The 18240-nt window shown below is 36.1% G+C and overlaps 3 protein-coding genes across 9 annotated transcripts; 2 read left to right on the forward strand and 1 right to left on the reverse strand.

Moving 5' to 3' along the window:
- The first annotated feature begins 494 nt into the window (after nucleotides 1-494).
- Nucleotides 495-10123, forward strand: LOC105161778 (ubiquitin-protein ligase). 6 transcript variants are annotated; one of them, XM_020694043.2, is made up of 19 exons: nucleotides 495-779; nucleotides 927-977; nucleotides 1080-1200; nucleotides 1844-1973; nucleotides 2102-2151; nucleotides 2466-2554; nucleotides 2622-2712; nucleotides 3745-3781; nucleotides 3887-4038; nucleotides 4617-5172; nucleotides 5884-6126; nucleotides 6208-6353; nucleotides 6682-7032; nucleotides 7410-7653; nucleotides 7876-7931; nucleotides 8879-8959; nucleotides 9410-9454; nucleotides 9537-9605; nucleotides 9678-10123. In XM_020694043.2, the coding sequence occupies exons 1-19, from the start codon at nucleotides 586-588 to the stop codon at nucleotides 9849-9851; spliced, it is 2880 nt and encodes a 959-aa protein (XP_020549702.2). In that variant the 5' UTR covers nucleotides 495-585; the 3' UTR covers nucleotides 9852-10123. The 6 variants fall into 6 exon arrangements, with proteins under 6 accessions (XP_020549702.2, XP_088736668.1, XP_088736669.1 ...); XM_020694042.2 differs by having other exon boundaries at nucleotides 496-779; nucleotides 5860-6126; XM_011079588.3 differs by having other exon boundaries at nucleotides 639-814; nucleotides 5860-6126.
- Nucleotides 10124-10527: 404 nt separating this feature from the next.
- On the forward strand, nucleotides 10528-12851 carry LOC105161779 (protein BUD31 homolog 2). Of its 2 annotated transcripts, none has more exons than XM_020693624.2 (4): nucleotides 10528-10750; nucleotides 11718-11852; nucleotides 11965-12152; nucleotides 12342-12851. In XM_020693624.2, the coding sequence occupies exons 2-4, from the start codon at nucleotides 11759-11761 to the stop codon at nucleotides 12495-12497; spliced, it is 438 nt and encodes a 145-aa protein (XP_020549283.1). In that variant the 5' UTR covers nucleotides 10528-10750; nucleotides 11718-11758; the 3' UTR covers nucleotides 12498-12851. The 2 variants fall into 2 exon arrangements, with proteins under 2 accessions (XP_020549283.1, XP_011077892.1); XM_011079590.3 differs by having other exon boundaries at nucleotides 10532-10750; nucleotides 11753-11852.
- An 872-nt stretch (nucleotides 12852-13723) lies between these two features.
- LOC105161780 (growth-regulating factor 3) lies at nucleotides 13724-16169 on the reverse strand. Its single transcript, XM_011079591.3, has 4 exons — nucleotides 15865-16169; nucleotides 15525-15719; nucleotides 14936-15272; nucleotides 13724-14343 (listed from the first exon to the last, which is right to left on the reverse strand). Exons 1-4 carry the CDS (start codon nucleotides 16034-16036, stop codon nucleotides 13917-13919), a joined length of 1131 nt encoding a protein of 376 aa, XP_011077893.2. The 5' UTR covers nucleotides 16037-16169; the 3' UTR covers nucleotides 13724-13916.
- Between the last annotated feature and the right edge of the window lie 2071 nt (nucleotides 16170-18240).

Below are 18240 nucleotides of genomic sequence, written 5' to 3' on the forward strand. Positions count from 1 at the left end.
GCACCGTTTGTTTTGAGAATCGTATTAAATGAATTACTAAATGAATAATAAAAAAGTCCTATATAATTAGTAAGGTGTTTACTTATAAGCATTATTGATGTAGGATATATTTTATCAAGTGTTTATTTTGATGTATCAATCTGTTTACAAAATTTAATAAATAACAAAATAATAATAATAATACTGTTTTATTATTATTATTATTATGTCAAATTTCAGGGGTATAATGATTATTCACATTTGACGCAATCTTGGGGCTAATTTTATATCACATGGTATTGGTTATTTATGTTTAACAGTAATTAATACAGAGTTTTGTTTTTATAACGAGTACCGTACAATAAAATAAACACTGATTAATTTATATTAATTATTTTATAGATTTATGCAGCAAAATAATCGAGTATAGAGATTTTGAGTTAAAAACTCTGCCGAATTCGGTGTAACAAAAAATAAATAACATAAAATTCTTGTAATAGAAAAGAAAAGAAAAGAGAAAATAGAACACAAAACCAAATATGAGAAGGGAAAGATCATCTTGAATAGAAACAAGTAGAGAACTCCTTCTCTTCGAACCCAAAGGTAATGGCGTCGATCGGAGACGAACAGCATACCCCCGACCTCGTAACTCTCATATGCAGCGAGTTTAATGATTCGGACCCTGATGAAGAACCAGACGAGTTCCCCGAGATTGTACTTTCAACGGCCGACATCAGTAGCTGGGACTTGCCGTCGGTTTTTGCTCACAAACTCCTCAAAATCGAAGTCAATCCCAACAGGCAATGAAATTAGCTCAACTCTCAAATCCTACAATGTACGCTAGTTAATACAATGAAAGAAACAAGTAGACAAAATCTTGCTGTATGTGTAAGCTTCCATGTCTTTGTCTATATTCAAGAGATTCTGATTTAATGTTTGAATCACAGGCTTATTGAAGAATCTTCATATTTTCGTGGACTCCTTAGTGGAAGCTTCAGGCAAATGATTTGTTTCCATGATTCTGAGTTAACATTTCTGATGATGCTGCTTTATCACGGGCCATATCATTTACTGATGGTGTTTATCTTTATTGCTTTTAGTGAAAATGGGCTCACTTCTGTGTCAATACATTGGAACGTGGAGTCTTTTGCCAGTGTTCTGAGCTTCATATTGGGTTGCCCTGTAGAAATTACCTCTGATAATTTTATTCCCCTGAATGAGGTAATGTGTTTTTTTCTTTTATAGTTGTTGAATAAGGGTTATCTTGAGGCCCTTAACTTGTGGAAGTTTCGTCCTAAGTGTTTCCTGGGCTAGGAATTCAGCACTGGTTTAGGGGAAAAGCAAAATTTCAGAAACTGTAAATTAATTTGAGTGTCTAATCAAGCCCTGGTAAGAAACATTACAAACAAGACATTTACCTAATGCATGAAATGCTATTTTTTCTTTTTTCGCCTCTTGGGTTTGAGGTTATTCTTATTCACAACTGATGCATAAAATGATTTTGGTAAAGACTTCTTACATAATGTTGAGGATTTTGAGTTGAATGGTGCACTGGATTGATTTGGTTGCATGACTACAATTAAGCTGAGTGCTACCTGATAGGGCATTTTGATCAGCAAATTGAAAGTTTGGTGTGATGGTATCTGGAAAATAGTCCTTCGTTGTATCGTCATCTTTCTCTGTTTCTTCAAGCTTGTCAAGGAGTATCTACCTGTTGTTTTGGTCTTCTTTCGCTTTAGCACCTGATTAATTGACTCTGCACCCCCAAATTATTAATAAGTAGGTTTCATTTCAGTCCATTAAGGACCGTTCTATTGGGAGGTTTACGATCAGAATTTCTGAAATTGCTTTAATATGTTCTCAGGCAGCTTTATTCTTTGGGGTGGAGACACTTCTCTTGAAATGCCATGTTTGGTTGGAAGAAGTGACATCTCAATCACAACTATTATGTCTAGATAGCTTGATTGATCTCTGGAAGTATGGTCTCGAGCGTGGTAAGGTTTTCCATTTGATAGAAGACCATGATGAAGATGTATATATATGACATATTGAGCTTTACTTCCTTCTTTAACATCGATATTATAAACCTCGGTCTTATAGATGGAAGTGGAATATGTTGCAGCAAATGATTCTATCCTACAGCTGTGTACAAGTTATCTGGCTAGGAACTTTGTAAGTGCTTTAGCTTTGACACTGCTACTCTTGTCCGATTTTTTGGTGCATTATTGCTCTTGTACCTGAAGGATTTTTGTTTATATTTCGAGTTTATGCTCATAGCCATGGTCTTTAACATAATTGCAGTTATGGCTTCTCACTCATGACTATTAGAATGTGCAGTAGCAAAGTTTCATTTCTTTTATCATCATCAGACTGCATCAGTTGATGTAGAAACAATTGTCTTGTTCTTTCGGTTTCTCATAGTTTTATGTCACTGATTTTGATCGCTTTCTCATTTAAACTTGATATTTCATGCTTTATATTTTCAGATGTGGGCATTGTCATTCAACTCATACACTGATTTCCCAGACAAACTATTGTCGTCCTGTATCGAGCATCCCGATTTGACTGTAGACAGGTTAAATGGTTCAACCCTTTGCAATGTATTTATGAATTTGTCTGATACCATTCTTTTGCTCTCACAGTGAGAAGCATCTTGCTGATGCAGTTCTAGTTTGGCTCACTGCAAATACCACAAAATCAGAGGGCTGGAGTTGCAATGATTTATGTCACAGGGTATGAGTGAGATATCTATTATATAGAAGCCATAGCACAAATTAACCAAATGCAGCGCTATCACTCTGACTTTGGTAGACCTTGATAATGAGTGACTTGCTATTTCTGGTAGAAGGCCCTCCTTTAAGAAAACTCCTGAAAGATTTTTCTGCTAGTTTATGTGTCCTGCTCCTATCTGCGGTATGCTTCCAGAGTTTCTCAGGAACAGCTCATGATCTTCATCAGATGGATTGTTGTAAAAAGGAATTTTGATGACGATTAGACTAGTGAACGTTATTAACCATCACAGAATTTTGATGACGATTAGACTAGTGAACGTTATTAACCATCATACAAAATAGAACAATGCCTAATTCTTGTTTAAAAATGTATTCTCATAAATTTGTCCTGAAAGATCTTTGACTTTTAATAATTTGCAATTTGATTTAACTTTGCCTGGATAATTAGTTCATCATTGGTAGTTCGAATGCAGTAATACATGAAGAATTTCCATTTCTGCATGCATATAACTTAGCCGCTTAAGATTTCATCAAAACATCTTTACTAGGTGTGTCATCCTAGTTTTTCACTTTGCTAGATTTTGGACATCTTTCAAGTACTGGATGGTATAAAGCTACAGTAACTTTCCATGTAACGTGGTCAGAATTTTCTATCCATGTTGATGATTGATTCTTATGGTTCTAGACTGATAGTAACATAACCTGTTGTTGTATTGGGGATGGCTTTTGAGAGGATGCATTAGATTTGAGGGAAATAAGCTGTAATTCTAAATTGTAATATGTTTCGGATTTGGTGAAAACAACTAGAAGAGAGTTTGAGGAATATGGCTTGAGATACAGAATTGTAGCGTTTTTAGAAGCAACTAGGAGACATCAATTGTTTAGATTACTTGTTGATTGAATGGAAACCTGGTGTAGACGGGGAAGCACTTTCAGAAGTTTGTAGGGGAAGATGACCTTCACTCTCTTCCGTTGACAAAATTGAAATTGTCAATTTTATTATTACCAACTTGTTCATTTTTGTTTTGAACAGATACGAACAGGCCTTCTCCCCCTGTGGTTTGCTGCTGGTAGGATTTCTTGCATATATTACTAGCTCTATTAACTAGCAAAAGAGATGCTGAATGCCTCAGTATATGAACTATCTATAAATTTGTCATCATTTTATGTTTTAGGAAAAAGGAGGTGCCATTTCTTTACTAAGTTTGCTGATAAAGCTACTGGTGCTATCGTGAGTCTAGCAGGACATAATTGTATGAGTTTGACAGACATCTTTACAGAAGGTTGCTCGAGCCACCTTAGGATTCGGTTAACCAAATATACACAGGTTTTTCCTCTAACACCTTTATCCTCATTTCAAGCATACTCAGTATTTCTTGGAACTTCTTTTTGGCTGAATTATTAATATTATTTATTGAACAAACTACTGTATCCTTCTCAAGGATTTGGTTTTAATTTGATTTTTTGACATTTACTTTTTATTGATATCAAGCTGTACTGTATACTTGTCATGTTAAGAATCTATGTTGGTTGGGGTGGGGGAACAATGTGCTTATGTACTACGGGTTTTCAAGATTAATGAAATGAATGTCTCATAGAGTTTAGAAATAGGCATTCAAAACGACAGGTGTTTAATCCTCGAAGATTGATTTTCAACATTCTTATCAATAAATAAATCAAAAGAAAGAGAGAGTTCCCTCACTGTTGTTGCACAGGGCTACATGCCGGTCATTTCAGTTCACAACCTCTTTGGAAGTTCTCGATTCGGGTTTCTCTTTATATATATGAGTTCCTTTCTTTAGATATGATCTTGCATAGACAGTCAATTTGGTGTCTTCTAAATTGCATGTGTTGTGCATAGCCCGGGGCGTTTAGTAAATACAAAAATTTTTTCTATATGTACAGAAAGTGGATGTTTCTGGTTGCCCACAGATTACAGCAGGACTATGTCTTCTTTCTGTGCTTCCATCATGCGATGCAGATCGGATATTCAGCAAGATCATTAAGAAGTCTTCTGCTAACCATGCAAATAGTCTCAGGGATGGTTTCAGGCTCTCACTTGCCCTGGGTCAGGTGTTGACTTTTGAAGCGGTGCAGGAGTTGGATATTTCAAATTGTCCATCTCTTTTCCTGGAGTCAGCAATTAATTGTTTCTGCAAGTCATTCCCATCATTACGAACATTACGGGCAGCTTATTTTTCAAACTTCAAGACAAGACAGTTGGGCCAATGGGTGCAAAAATTCCCTCTACTAACAAACATTGACCTGACTTTGGATATTACCCCTGTTATACCTGCAAAAATATCTATTATAGCATCCTCATCCGTTCCATCACTGGAACCATCAACAGCGTCGTCTGACATATATAATTTCCAGTCAGCTACTTCATTATCTTATACATCAAGGCCCTTGCCATCAAATGTCATAAAACTCACTTTGGAAGGTCGAATCGACATCAGTGGTAAGATTCTCTCTGCTGCCCTCCCCTCCCACCCCAAAACAAGGAATCGATAAAAAGAATAAAAACATAAATGAATTATTGTTAAATAAGGAAAGTACTCAGAAATTCTCATGCAAAGGCAGTCTGCCTATGGAGGTTTAGGTGCTAGGATTCTGTTACCAGGGCCAAGGGCTTAGGGAGAGTGATTACTGAATGTTTATGGACTCTAAAGTAAAATGTGGGTACTTAGCATTTTTCATCATTCCATTACATGAAGTTTAATTGAGATGGGGTCTTAGCCACGAGATCATTGTACTCTTCTCATGTATCTATGCCCACATACTGCTTTATTTGTTATTTCATGCTCCATCAAGGTTTTAAACATTTACGTAGATAGCATGGGCTTCAATTCTTCAGATGAAAGTAAGGTTGAAGCCTACTTGAATATAGGTAAAGGTTGCCTGGGTTACCGTCCTTGCATTACCAAGACGGTGAATACTCACGTGGCTTGGATAGAAAATTGACTTCTCCCCCAATCACCTTCTTCTGGAATGAAAGTTTTGCACTGTTCCGTTATCTTGCGACCTGATTTCTTTCGCACTGTCTTGATATTATGGCTTTCGTTATCTTGTGATGTTCTGGGGCATAGAGAAATTTTACTTCGTAAGCCTGTCAAAGTTAAAGTTAGTTTTTCAATGTGTTTTTCAGATTCTGATCTCCTTATGATTTCAGAGGTCTGCCATTCTTTGAGTTACATTAACTTGAAAGGCTGTACATCAGTTACGGACCATGGTATAGCAGTAATGATTCTAAGATGCAAAATTCTGCAATCAGTTTTGGCATGTGATACTTCTTTTCAGAACAATTCAATTCTGGCACTTTCATCGGGTGTTTCCAGTGTAACGCAGCAACATGAGAGGCACTCTCAGTTGATTGCTCACAAACTTCTAACTCTGCACATTGGTGGCTGCCGTGGTATGTATTGTTTAAATTTCCTTTCCACTATCTTAATTTTCACTACTTTTTAGCTGAGAAAACTTGTAACTCTGTTCCCAGGGGTGACGGGAAAGCTTTTGTGTGAGCTTATATCTGGGGCAGATAATTTAAGGAGTCTGTGTCTCAGAGAAATTCAACTTGTTGATGATGCTCTTTATAGGTTTTCAGGGGCATCCTTGGAGATGCTTGATGTTTCAGATACCGAGGTACGGACGCTGCCTTAAAGGAACCTGAAGCCTTTCTATTAGAAGATCATTCTTGTTTGACGTCATCGTATATTACTGAAAAGGAGATTTGGATTGTGTACCATATATGTTAAAGACAAAATGTGGTAAAGGAAATAGCATTGGGCTTCATTTCCTTGATCAGCTTCAACATGTGAAAACATGCCCTTTTTTTGGGTTAAATAATTATTCTAGGAATGAGTTATCTTGAGTTGCTGTCTACTTTGCTGGTACCAGAACTAAGTTTGAGTTAAACACAGTTACATGCACATGCCTAACTAATCCAATAACGTTGTTCTTGACATTTCAGGTCTCGATTCCTGCTTTAACTCATGTTATTTGTAGAAATCCTGATCTAAAGTCTCTAAAGATAAGAGGCTGTAGGCGTCTGTTACGATCGGAAAGTGAAACTAATGAAAGAAATTTGTGTATTCCATCATTCACCCCGCAAGATTTGTACTCTGAACTAGGCAAGTCCTGCAAATTGGAGGAGTTTGAAGTTGGATGGGGGTTCTCATATTTCTCTCTTGCCGCCCTTAAACCAGCAATTATAACATTAAGGAGCTTAGTTGTTGGTTTAGGTGGATCCTTAGGTCACGATGGCTTGAAGCTGTTACCCACCATCTGTCCAATGCTCGAGACATTGATTCTTTATTTTCAGGTAACGTAGGTGAGCTATGATATTCATTTTGTTAATTACATTATCCAACAGTAAATTTTCTCCTACTGATGGTCAAAACTGAGTATTAATTAGCAGTGCGGATATACTTTTTTTTTTTTTTTTCTTTTTCCTTACTTTTAGTATCTGTTCTCGCGCGGCATATGCATTTTTACAAATAGAACTATCGAAGGAATGTGTATGATATTCTGTGGTAGCCAGTTGGAATCAGATTTCATTCTCTCCTATCATTCTTCTTTATCCTTTTGTCTTAGAGCAGGAAGTTATTGGTGTCTAGTAGAATTGTTCTTTTATTATAAACTATAAACTGCCTGCAGCCAATTAGTGCCATTGTATGATATATTTATTTCTGTTCACAGGTGATATCTGATTCTGCCATAACCGAAATACTAAGAACCTTGCCACACTTGCAATTCCTGGCTCTTTGCTATTGCTTTGGTGACATATCCTCGTTAAGTTTTAACTTCAATATGCCAAATTTGAGGAACTTGAAACTTGAAAGAGTAACGCCATGGATGACTAATGAAGAACTGGCTACTCTGGCTGAGAACTGCACCAATCTGGTTAAGCTTTCACTGATAGGATGCACATTGCTCGATTCTGGTGGGTGTCTGTGTCTGAAGTATTCAGAATAACTTTGTTCTAACTAAATATTTCTGATTGTTAAACTTTATCTTCGAGTTTTTCCAATCTGCTGCATCTGATTGCCATTGTCCTTTCTTTATGTGCTGCTTTATATGTGAGATGTGGCTCAAGAGCCAAAAGTGATATTTAATACCACTGCAAATGATAATGAAAGCTCCTCTCGTTCTGTATCATTTATAGAAGCACAAGCTATAATTTCAAGTGGTTGGCCAGGGTTGACATCCCTCCATCTTGAGGTTTGCTGCTACCCTTCTCTCTAATTTCTTTTGTTATTCTGAATAGGTAAATCTTTATTTTGGCATCATGTTTGTAAAAAAATGAAGTAAGAAGAAAACAAGAACAAAGGAAATGAGAGAAGAGAAGTGGGTATTGCTCCATTAAGGACTCAAGCAAGAAGCAAACATTGATCCCTTCCTGCCTAAATTTATTCAGCAATTAATTATTAGAATGCCCTTAATAGATACGTTGATGATGATCTTTCTTGATATAGAAAGCAGATGATGGTTGAGTTTGTCTTGATAGCTAACAAATGTACCCACCTAACTTAGTTACCAATAATACAGGTGACACAGTATTAGTTGGCCTGAAGACATGGAACAAAGACAAAGGCCTAAGCATCTATGCCCAAAATTTAAATTCGATACACCAAAAATCATCAATAGATACTTGAAATATAAATAGTATTCTGAGACGTCAAATTTGCACACAGCTTATTCTCTTTATAACCTGTACTGATTTATGAAGGAGCATATTGAATTTCATCAATCCTAGCAATATGCTCCAGGAAATTGTAAATCCAACATGTCTATTAACAGAACATGGTTTAATTGTAGGAGTACATTGTAGGATGCTTTTATTGAAAAGACAATAGCAAGGATCATATCTAGACAATAACTCATTCCCGGAATTCTTGCCAAGTTAATCTTGGTCTTTATGAGAAATATGGTAAGTTGTATCCAAAAGGGTTTTAAGTGAGGTATGACATTTGAAAGAGGTCATGCTAGGAGACAATACAAAAGAATTCATAGTTCAAAAAGCAATATTCCATCTTAGGTTGCTGAGAATGCAATGGTATATATCCCTCTATATACGCGGCTCCATCTTTGCTTGTTATTTTCTTTTGCAGGGCATTGATCTGCATCTATAATTTCACATTCTCAGCACATTGCCATTTGCTTTACAGGGATGTGGAGAGATAACTGCAAATGGTGTAAGATCTCTTTTGGACTGTCATGCGCTTGAAGATCTTATACTACGTCACACCGTGAGTGCTCAACTTGACTTTCTCTGCAATAAGTTACTTCTCTTATGTAAATTATTAGCTAGCGATCTATGTTCAGTTAATACCTACATGAACTATCCACAAGGTGGATGTTATATGAATATCTGATGTTATCTGGCCTCATTTTTGTGTTTGTACTACTTGACCAAGTAGAGCTTCTGTCTTCATGATGGTTCCACTTGCTTCAACATCACCTGTACGGTGGCAGACAGCTTACAAGTTCTCTGTAGTAAAAACCTTAGTGGTACCTAATGCCACCATATTTAGGTTATGCACTCATCTTTCCGAGTCCAAAACATATTGAATTGTTGAATTTCTTGAGCACATTTTTTTGGTCACTTAGGAGTTGATATCAGGAGGCCTTAAAACTTAAAAAGTGTACAAGTTCATTCCATGATTCAAGAATAATGCTTCCCTCTGTTGAAACTGCAGGGCTGTGGAATTCCAAGAAACTTCATCATTTATGCTGCTTCGAAGGTAAACTATTCTATATTTGGCAATACGGGCTTAAGAAATATCGAACAGACTAACATGTTCGTTATGTTTATGATGAATGCAGCTGCCAATGCTTCGTAAAATCTCACTTGATGTATGTGATGCAAGCGAAAGTGATTTCGACATTCCAAGTGTAAGTAGTATTTTGCAACCAGTACTTACCTTAATTATCAAGAAACTGCATGTAATAAGGGTTCCCCTTCAGTTTTCTGACAGATACTTCCTCAGTACTGTTAAGATTGCAAGATGCAAGCTTCAAAAGAACACCTTAGACCTGCACAACTCGGCCGCTTGCAGAAGCCCGGTGCATAAGGAGACACTAGTACTGGTGTGGAACAGTGAAAAGCTTGTGAGAACATTGGTAAAGGAAAGATTATAGGGCTTACATGTTGAACTAAGGATCTCTGTCCTGGAAGGCCAACCGTAGCCAAGATCTGTCTACCATTTGGACAACTTTGATGATGCATCTATACCCAGTATTCATTTATTTTCTATCTTATATTTTTTTCAGTATCTTTTATCTAGGAAAAAGAAAAAAGATAATTCATATTTTGCTGTTTTCAAGAATATGTAGCATCTGTAATGGAATTTGGTTTTGCCTCTTTTATTTGACTTTAATATGGAAAATTTTCTACTTTCTAATAGATATAATATTTTACTATATATTTTTTTTTCTAAAACTAAGTAATTTAGAGTTAAGTGAAATTTTGACTTGCATGATTGATTTGACATCTTAGTTAATTGAAATTGAGTACAGTTAAACAAAAAATTCATTATTCATGTATTAAAATTTTCATGGTCGTTCTAAAAAAGATGTATGTTTATGCATGCATGTGTTGCATACCCCTAATATACATATACGTATCAGTAACTATTTGGGAAAAAATGAAATGAGTAGAATTGTACTTATACCCAATCACAAATTATTCAAAATAAAAGCAAACTATGCTAATCAAAGAAATTAAAGAAAACATTATTCAAGTTAAAAATTAATCCAAAGTATGGGATAAGCGAGAAAGCGTGTCAAGGATATCACACGCTCCTCTTCTGAATCGATTCTTCTAGACTCGCATCAGCCTAAATTGAGTTCAAAACCTCAGAACGCGATTTTCTTCTCCTTCCCCAATTCATTTCCTCTGACGCGGCTCCCAAATCTCTCCTTCTCTCTGTTGTAACTCGAAGTTTCAGTTGCTTTGTGGCCTGGCCGCTGGAGGTCCCTAATTTGCTCTGGTGATCCCGTCTGCGCCCTGCAATTTGTTGGAATCACTCATTTTTTAGGTATATTTGTACGTGATTAACTGAATGCTTACAAGTTTGGCGTTTGTATTTCTTTACTGATCAATTCGCGTTTCGTTATTTGAGATAAAACATATTTGTGGTTGGCGTAGGAACTGAAGTTGGATGCTTTACCAAATTCTTTTCTAGGGTTTTTATCACCGTATGCTCCCCCCCCCCCCCTTTCCGTTGTTTTGTTACTCAAAGGGATAAAATCTGATTATGCCCCTAGATTGTCGTACTGTTCTCTTTTTTCTTTTTTTTCCTTGAGTTGGAGAGAAGATCATTGTAGAAATTGAAGCTGACAAGGTACAAAAACCCATTCAAAGATTAATAAGTAACTAGTTAAAACTGGCGAGAATACTTGCCCCAGTTAATGTCCCACTAAATGCAGCACGCCACTCATTAACATATTCTGTCAGATAGTCGAAATCCGTCGGTTGTGCAGCTTTGAAATGGTATAATCATCGCTTTACAGTTTCAGAACCATGTAGATTATCTCCTCATGGTTTGCAAAAATATTATTACGTAGTGACAGTTCTGGGATTTTAATGCAGTGGCTTAATATGAATCTTTATCTTCCAAGTCTTGCATCTCCATATCACTGGAAGTAATCCTATCCCAGCTATCTTTGTTTCAGTTTTTTCAAGATTAGCTTCTGAAGTTACAAACTTCTGACTCGTGCGATTAATCATTATGACGCTACAGACTAAGTGTGACCTCATCTGGATGTCTGACTCGGTGCTATATGTCTTAAAGAATTAGATACTGGAAGTATCCTGCTTCTCTTCATGAAAGCGCACCTCATACTTACCAACATGAAGATATAGGAACATTATCGAGTTTCTTGATAATATTGTAAAATCCTAAACCTTACATTTGAGTGAGATAGACTGAACGGGTTTATAGATTATAATTTTTGTGATCAACTGTGCAATCATAGTTCTGACATTGTTATGCATTTTCCCAGCATATCTTATCATACTGTATTTCAATCTATAATAGAAAATCATGCCCAAGGTGAAGACTAACCGGGTAAAGTACCCAGAGGGATGGGAGTTGATTGAACCTACTCTACGGGAACTACAAGCAAAGATGAGAGAAGGTTCCTTTTTTCCATTTTTGGTTTAATTTTTGTTGTCAATTGTGTTTGTATTTATCCTGAAGGAGACAAAAAGAGTAAACACTGAGTTTTCATTATTTATTTTTTCTGGCAGCTGAGAATGATCCTCATGATGGAAAAAGGAAGTGTGAGGCCTTGTGGCCTATTTTCAAAATAGCCCATCAGAAGAGTCGATACATCTTTGACCTTTATCATAGGAGGAAGGAGATCTCAAAAGAATTATATGAGTTCTGCATGGATCAGGGATATGCAGATCGTAATTTAATCGCAAAGTGGAAAAAGGTTGGTACATAATGTTAAATAGATTTAATCATGATAGTAGAAACTGTAGATCATTTTATTGTTGTGTCTCTTGGTGTTTGTTTAATTTTATCAGTGCTAAGGATTCTCTGTCTATTTTGACGTTAACAAGTCCGATTGTGATCTGTGCATTATGAAATACCACGTTTCTCATGATTGGTGTCTTTGCAGCCTGGTTATGAAAGGCTGTGTTGCTTGAGGTGCATGCAGCCTCGGGACCATAACTTTCAAACTACTTGTGTTTGCCGAGTGCCCAAGCATTTGCGAGAGGAGAAAGTTATAGAATGTGTGCATTGCGGTTGCAGGGGTTGTGCAAGTGGAGATTAAGGAGTGCATTTCAACCAGCAAGTTGAAGCTGAATGTATCTGTATCATGCATTTTAACTGATGATGTCAAAGAGGCTTCACATCTTCTGGACAAAGGAGCTTTGAATGCTATTTGTTGACTCTGTTGTGCAAGCTCATGAACTCAAAGTCATGCCTGCTTTTTCCATATCTCTTTACGACTTACTGTATCCGTATGGCAATATAACGAACATGGCTGTTCTTGTATCTAATTCATGACGGGATTGCAGAATTTTTACATGCACTTTCCTTAATGACATAGTCAGGGGGCAAAGATTTTGAAGGTACTCAGTTTTGTGGGTATCAACATAACTGATCTTTTGCCTACATTTGTAAACAGTTCTCACTCTTCAATCTCAATTTTGTTTAAGCGATCGACAAATAAGTATTCGTTTGGTTTATTATTATTAACATTTGACGTTTATTTATCATGGAATTACTGAACTATCAAACAACAAATAGGGAGGGCATATGAAGTTGTTGAGTGATAATGGTGGCTAAAAAATGTTCGGAATTGTCCAAGAGTCGGGTAGTGGATTTTCAAAAATATTGTTAAATATTACAAAAGTTTTAAATTTATATAAAACTTTCTTAAAACTTATCTCAACTTTCGAAATATTAAGCAAAAGTATATATCTTTATAGAGTTTGAACTTTTTAGTGTTTTCATTCTTCTAAATCTCATTTTTGGTTCTCAACAATATATATCACATAAATAAGTTTGTAAATAGAATTATTAAAATAATAAAAGCAGTAAGAATCATAGAATTGTTTTTTGTTCCTCCATTAAATTCTAAACTTATTATATTTTTCAGTTTTCTTTAATGCAAATAAAATAAATTTAATGTTGCCTCACTTCATATATATATATATATATATATTACATTTATCTTTTTATAGTTACAAAAATATACATATTGATATTAAATGAATAATAAATTAAAAAGTTATGTAATTTTTTTGCTAATGTCGATATTTTTTTTTTCAAACCCTAATAGAAGGGATCAGATGGAAATGAAAAAATTCGGAAAGGTGTAAGTGTAATTTAAATTTTTTTTTTTGAAAAAAGTATAATTTCATATTTTGTTTAAAGGGTGCAAGTGTAATTGACACTTGTTGTAATGTGCATAAATTTTGCGTAGCCACAGATAACATCCTTTTTAGATACATTGCAAGAAAGCATCATTGAAAATTATAGCAAAGACACAGCTATTCATGAATCATTCGTACACTAAACTTCATGCAAATTTGTACAGCACACTTCTCTGCCTTTCTCAACATTGAAGGAAGAAAACCACCCAGATTTCAAGGCAAAAGAAAAGGGTATCACATAATTCACAAGCTTGAGAAAATTACAGAAAAAAGGGAATGAAAACACCAGACACAAGATGGCCATGGAGTACTTAGGAGTTAACATAACTAGCTTCTGAGGTAAGACCTCTTGGCAATCGTTGCAGCACGCTCGTCGGTGATGAATTGGGTATTGATGACCTCAACGCCTCGGCTAGGGGTCCGCCCATAGGAGCTGTTGGATTAGTTCTCCACGCTGTACTCCAATTCAGCTGAGGTTTTACCCTTTCACCACTCAAAACTTGAGCACTAGCCTCGTCTCTGTTGCCCGTCCCAAGCTTTAATGAGAAGTCAGACGACGGGTTTCCAGGCATCGAGATGGACAAGTTGGTGGCTGAAGCCACAGAATTGGCAGCATTTTCCGTCTCATCAAGTGGTTTAGGCCAATCATCAAGGAAACGTCGAAGCATTTGGCCACTGTACTGCACATTATGCTGGGCTTCAAATGGAGCCTTTGTCTCAGCAATGGAATCCGAAGGCCTACAAACATCACTTATAAAGTTAGAATATGTTGAAAAGAAAAAGGTTGTTAGAGCATTAACAATAACGGGGGGGTTAAGATAAGGGACAGAGAGAACAAGTGGTTGGGGATAACTCTGATCACAATCAAAAGCCCTTTTGCAAAAACTCAGAAAATATCAAGACAGGGTCCTACCATGAAGACAATGGTGGGTCTGTACCCCATCTCCGTTCAGACAGAAAGAATCCAAAGTGAATGCATTTTGAGGACCACACAATCTAACAACAATGGAAAAGCTGTTGGAGAATATCAAACCGGTTGTTGGCTTAGATCATTGTATATCAAGATTTAGTGACTTTCTACCTTTTAGGGAACAAGAATCCCTCTATAATGGTAGTTATCTTTAAGCCCCACAAAACAAAGAGATTTATACAACTCCTAAACCAATTTCACATATAAAATCACTTGGTTTTAGAACTGAATTGAACTAACGTTGGCGACGAGGAATTCGAAGTTCTGAGTTACCATTTTCACATGATAATTTTGAGGCCTAATAAAGAAACCCTTGTCACATTACTTTGATTTTCTTACAATGCCAAGAATGTAATATACCTTTGGTTGAGGTGACGAAGAGCCGTGGACTGCGAAGGGACCGAAAGTGTGAAATGCGGGCGGTCACCAGCGCCGGTGGAGATGCCCTGTCCAGTAATGGAATGATTACTTTTGAGGGTGGTTTCACCACCGGCGTCGCCACCGTAGGCGGAGGTGGTGGATGTGGGGGCTTCCACAGGCTTTCTTGAACGGTTTCGGCCTCGGTGCATGTGGCGTTCACAGTACTTCTGACCGGCCACCACATCCCTCGAGCACCGCCACTTCTTCCCATCCGTCCTCCTGCATCTGCCTGGCTCTGGATCCATGGCTGCTCTGCTCCAATACCCTGATTGCAGCACTGATCCACCATACGCATTCACAAATATATGTAAGCAAAAGGCATGCTATAACAGATGAAATTACTCGTTGCTTTTGAAGTTAAAATTAGTTCAAAAAGATCTCAAGAATGCCAAATTTCAAGAAACCGTTCCAGGAAATTTACAGATACTGCAAATACACACCTCATTTACAAATTGAAATTTCAAAGCATACAGGAAAGAAATCGAGTTCATGAAGCAAATTCAAGAAAGATGAGATGGGGTTAACTTACAAGCTGGCTGGTAGGGATAACACTGGTGAATAGAGTGGGAGAGATAATACTGAGAAGAAGAAGTGTTGATGAGGCTTTTCTTGACAAGATGGAGGAGTTCAGGTGGAACAGCTGCTCCGGCTATCATATGCCTGAAGATCAGGGCCTGAAGTTCAAGCTCCTGCCATTGCGACAAGCTGAAGTAGCTCCCCATCCCTGAAACCATGTCCAAATTCAAAGCATACCCCACAAAGAGAAAAGCAATGATAAAAACAGGTAAGCAATCAGTGATTCTTGGAAGCTAAAAATCGAGAAAACTTTTCAGAGCAGTATCAAGAGAGAGAGAGAGAGAGAGAGATACTGGGAAATTTGGCAGCAGGATCAGGAGAGTATGCTGACAGGTTGGTGTTGGAGTCAGGTCCAAACAAGGGGAGTGCAGGTGGGTGGTGTTGAATTCTTGGTAGCTTTGCTGAAGGTGTTTGATGCTCTTCTTCTTCTGACTCATCTCTCCATTGCTTCAGATTGAATTCCATTGCATAGGGGGAAAAAGCAGAAAAGAGTCTCTGAGGGAGAGAGAGAAGGAAAAAGAAAGAGTGTTGGGGGATTTTTGTAGTTGTGGTTTTGGTTGGTCTAGTAAACTGTGTTTGGTGTGTTGAGAGAAAGTTGATAAATAAAAAGGCTTTTGCAGCCGGAGAAATTATTGTTTTGGACTCAATTTAGTCCAATTTGAATCAATTTTATTGCCTAGCAAGTATGGTAAACTTGCATTGTGATTGGTTTAATTCAACTAAATTCGATCCGAGTCAGATAATTTTATGGTAAGTCTTCAACACATTTTAAAATCACCTTAATATTACATCACACATATATTGTACGTGTCTCTATTTCTAAAGAACAGTCTACTTTAATTATAGAAAAAAATATATTTTTGCACCTACAAAAGGGAGAGTGTGGCGATTTTAATTTCACATTTTACGTGTTTATCATATTTGATCTCATAAAATAAAAATCATGACACATTTAATTTTATATGATTAAAATTTTTACTATTTTTATCCTAGTTGCTATATTTTTTAGTTTATGAGATAACTTGTAAATTATTGTTTGGGATCAGAAATATAATTTTTTCTTAATTATATTTTTAACTTATTGTAGGCCATGAACATGCGATAAGAAGTTCCACATTGAATGTCTAGGGTCCAACTTAACAAAACAATAATTTTTCTGATATTTTCATAATAGTATATTTAATTCCTTAAAAATTGTGAAAAGGATACGATTATTTATTATGAATTATATGTACATAAAATAACTTTTACTTAAATCATCTCTCATCAAATTAAATTAATTATGTAATAAATATAAAATACTTGTCATGTAATTGCACACTCTCTTTAAAACTTACATCAATCATATAATAAATATTTTATATTTTTTATATAATCAATCTAAATTTAATCGCACCCAAATTGGATCAGAATTTCCTTTATATATATAAATATTCATGTATGATGATCAACTTCTTTGTAAGTTTCTTGATAAGGAATAAAAATGGCAAAATATTAAAGGGAAAAAAATATCTTGTATTTTGTACTTTTAGCCACAGTGACTGACCACTGCGCAAGCACAGAGCACATGAGAAAAAGACAGTCGGACAAGACAGTACCGGAGAGAAATTCAAACCCTCCAAAAAAAGGTACATAAAATAATAAAAAAAGCCTCTGAACAAGAGCTGTCTCTGCAGCTTTGGGAATGAAAAAGCAGCTACTGAGTAGGGTTTCTATGGAGAAATAACAGTGTGTAAAAATACATGTAAAAAAATGCCATTTTATTTCAACCTCAGATGATCTGCATGCAAGAGTCAAATGATTTCAGGAAGCATGAGAGAAAGAGAAAAAGAGCTGACAGTGCTAAATCTCGTTTCAGCCAAAACCCCAGAATTTGTCTCTGTAATATTCATCAGCTACCACACCTGATCAGAAGCTGCTCATTTTCCTTGCACACAATCACATTTCCATTCTGTGTATTGTCATGCTCAACGCACACAACCTGGTCAGACATCAAATTCTTCTCAATGTTCACCACATTTAATTCTTCAATTTTGAATAAATAAGAATATCATCAAATCATGTAATAAAAATTAGTTACACTAATTCAACCCGAAAAGTATCTAAATTAGATTTACAATAAGAGTATATAAACGGTATTAAATTTAAAATAAAATAATCAATCACATAAATAAGTGAATCACAGTCAAATCTAATTTGAGAAAGAGTGCATGTATGTGAGGAGTGTAGCGAATAAAGACATTAAATTGTAATTAGTTGGTGGTCAAGTTGACACATGCAAGGGGCTATTTAAAATTGGAATTACTGTCTTAACTGGTCCCAAGAGAGAAGGGCTGTTCTCTTAATACAAAGTACAGATACACACACAGATCTCTTTATTATTATTATTATTATTATTATTATTTTCTTTTTGAAGGGTTAAAACTTTCTATGTTTCACTCTCTCTCTCTATATATGTTTTTATTACAGTACCCAAGATATTCTTGGCTGGTCCCATGATATATATATATATATATTTATAGTGTAATAATAAAATGGGTTCTCTAGGTGTTATTCTCAGAGATAAGATCGTGGGCATTGGGGCATGTAAAATAAGGATTTTGTGCCTCCACATGTTATGACAGTGATAATCGCGAGTTAGGTAATTCCACCTTTGCTTTATGGTCAAA

The sequence above is a fragment of the Sesamum indicum genome, linkage group LG5 (assembly GCF_026168435.1).
Source record: "Sesamum indicum cultivar Baizhima isolate 11 linkage group LG5, ASM2616843v1, whole genome shotgun sequence".
NCBI classification, from domain to species: domain Eukaryota; kingdom Viridiplantae; phylum Streptophyta; class Magnoliopsida; order Lamiales; family Pedaliaceae; genus Sesamum; species Sesamum indicum.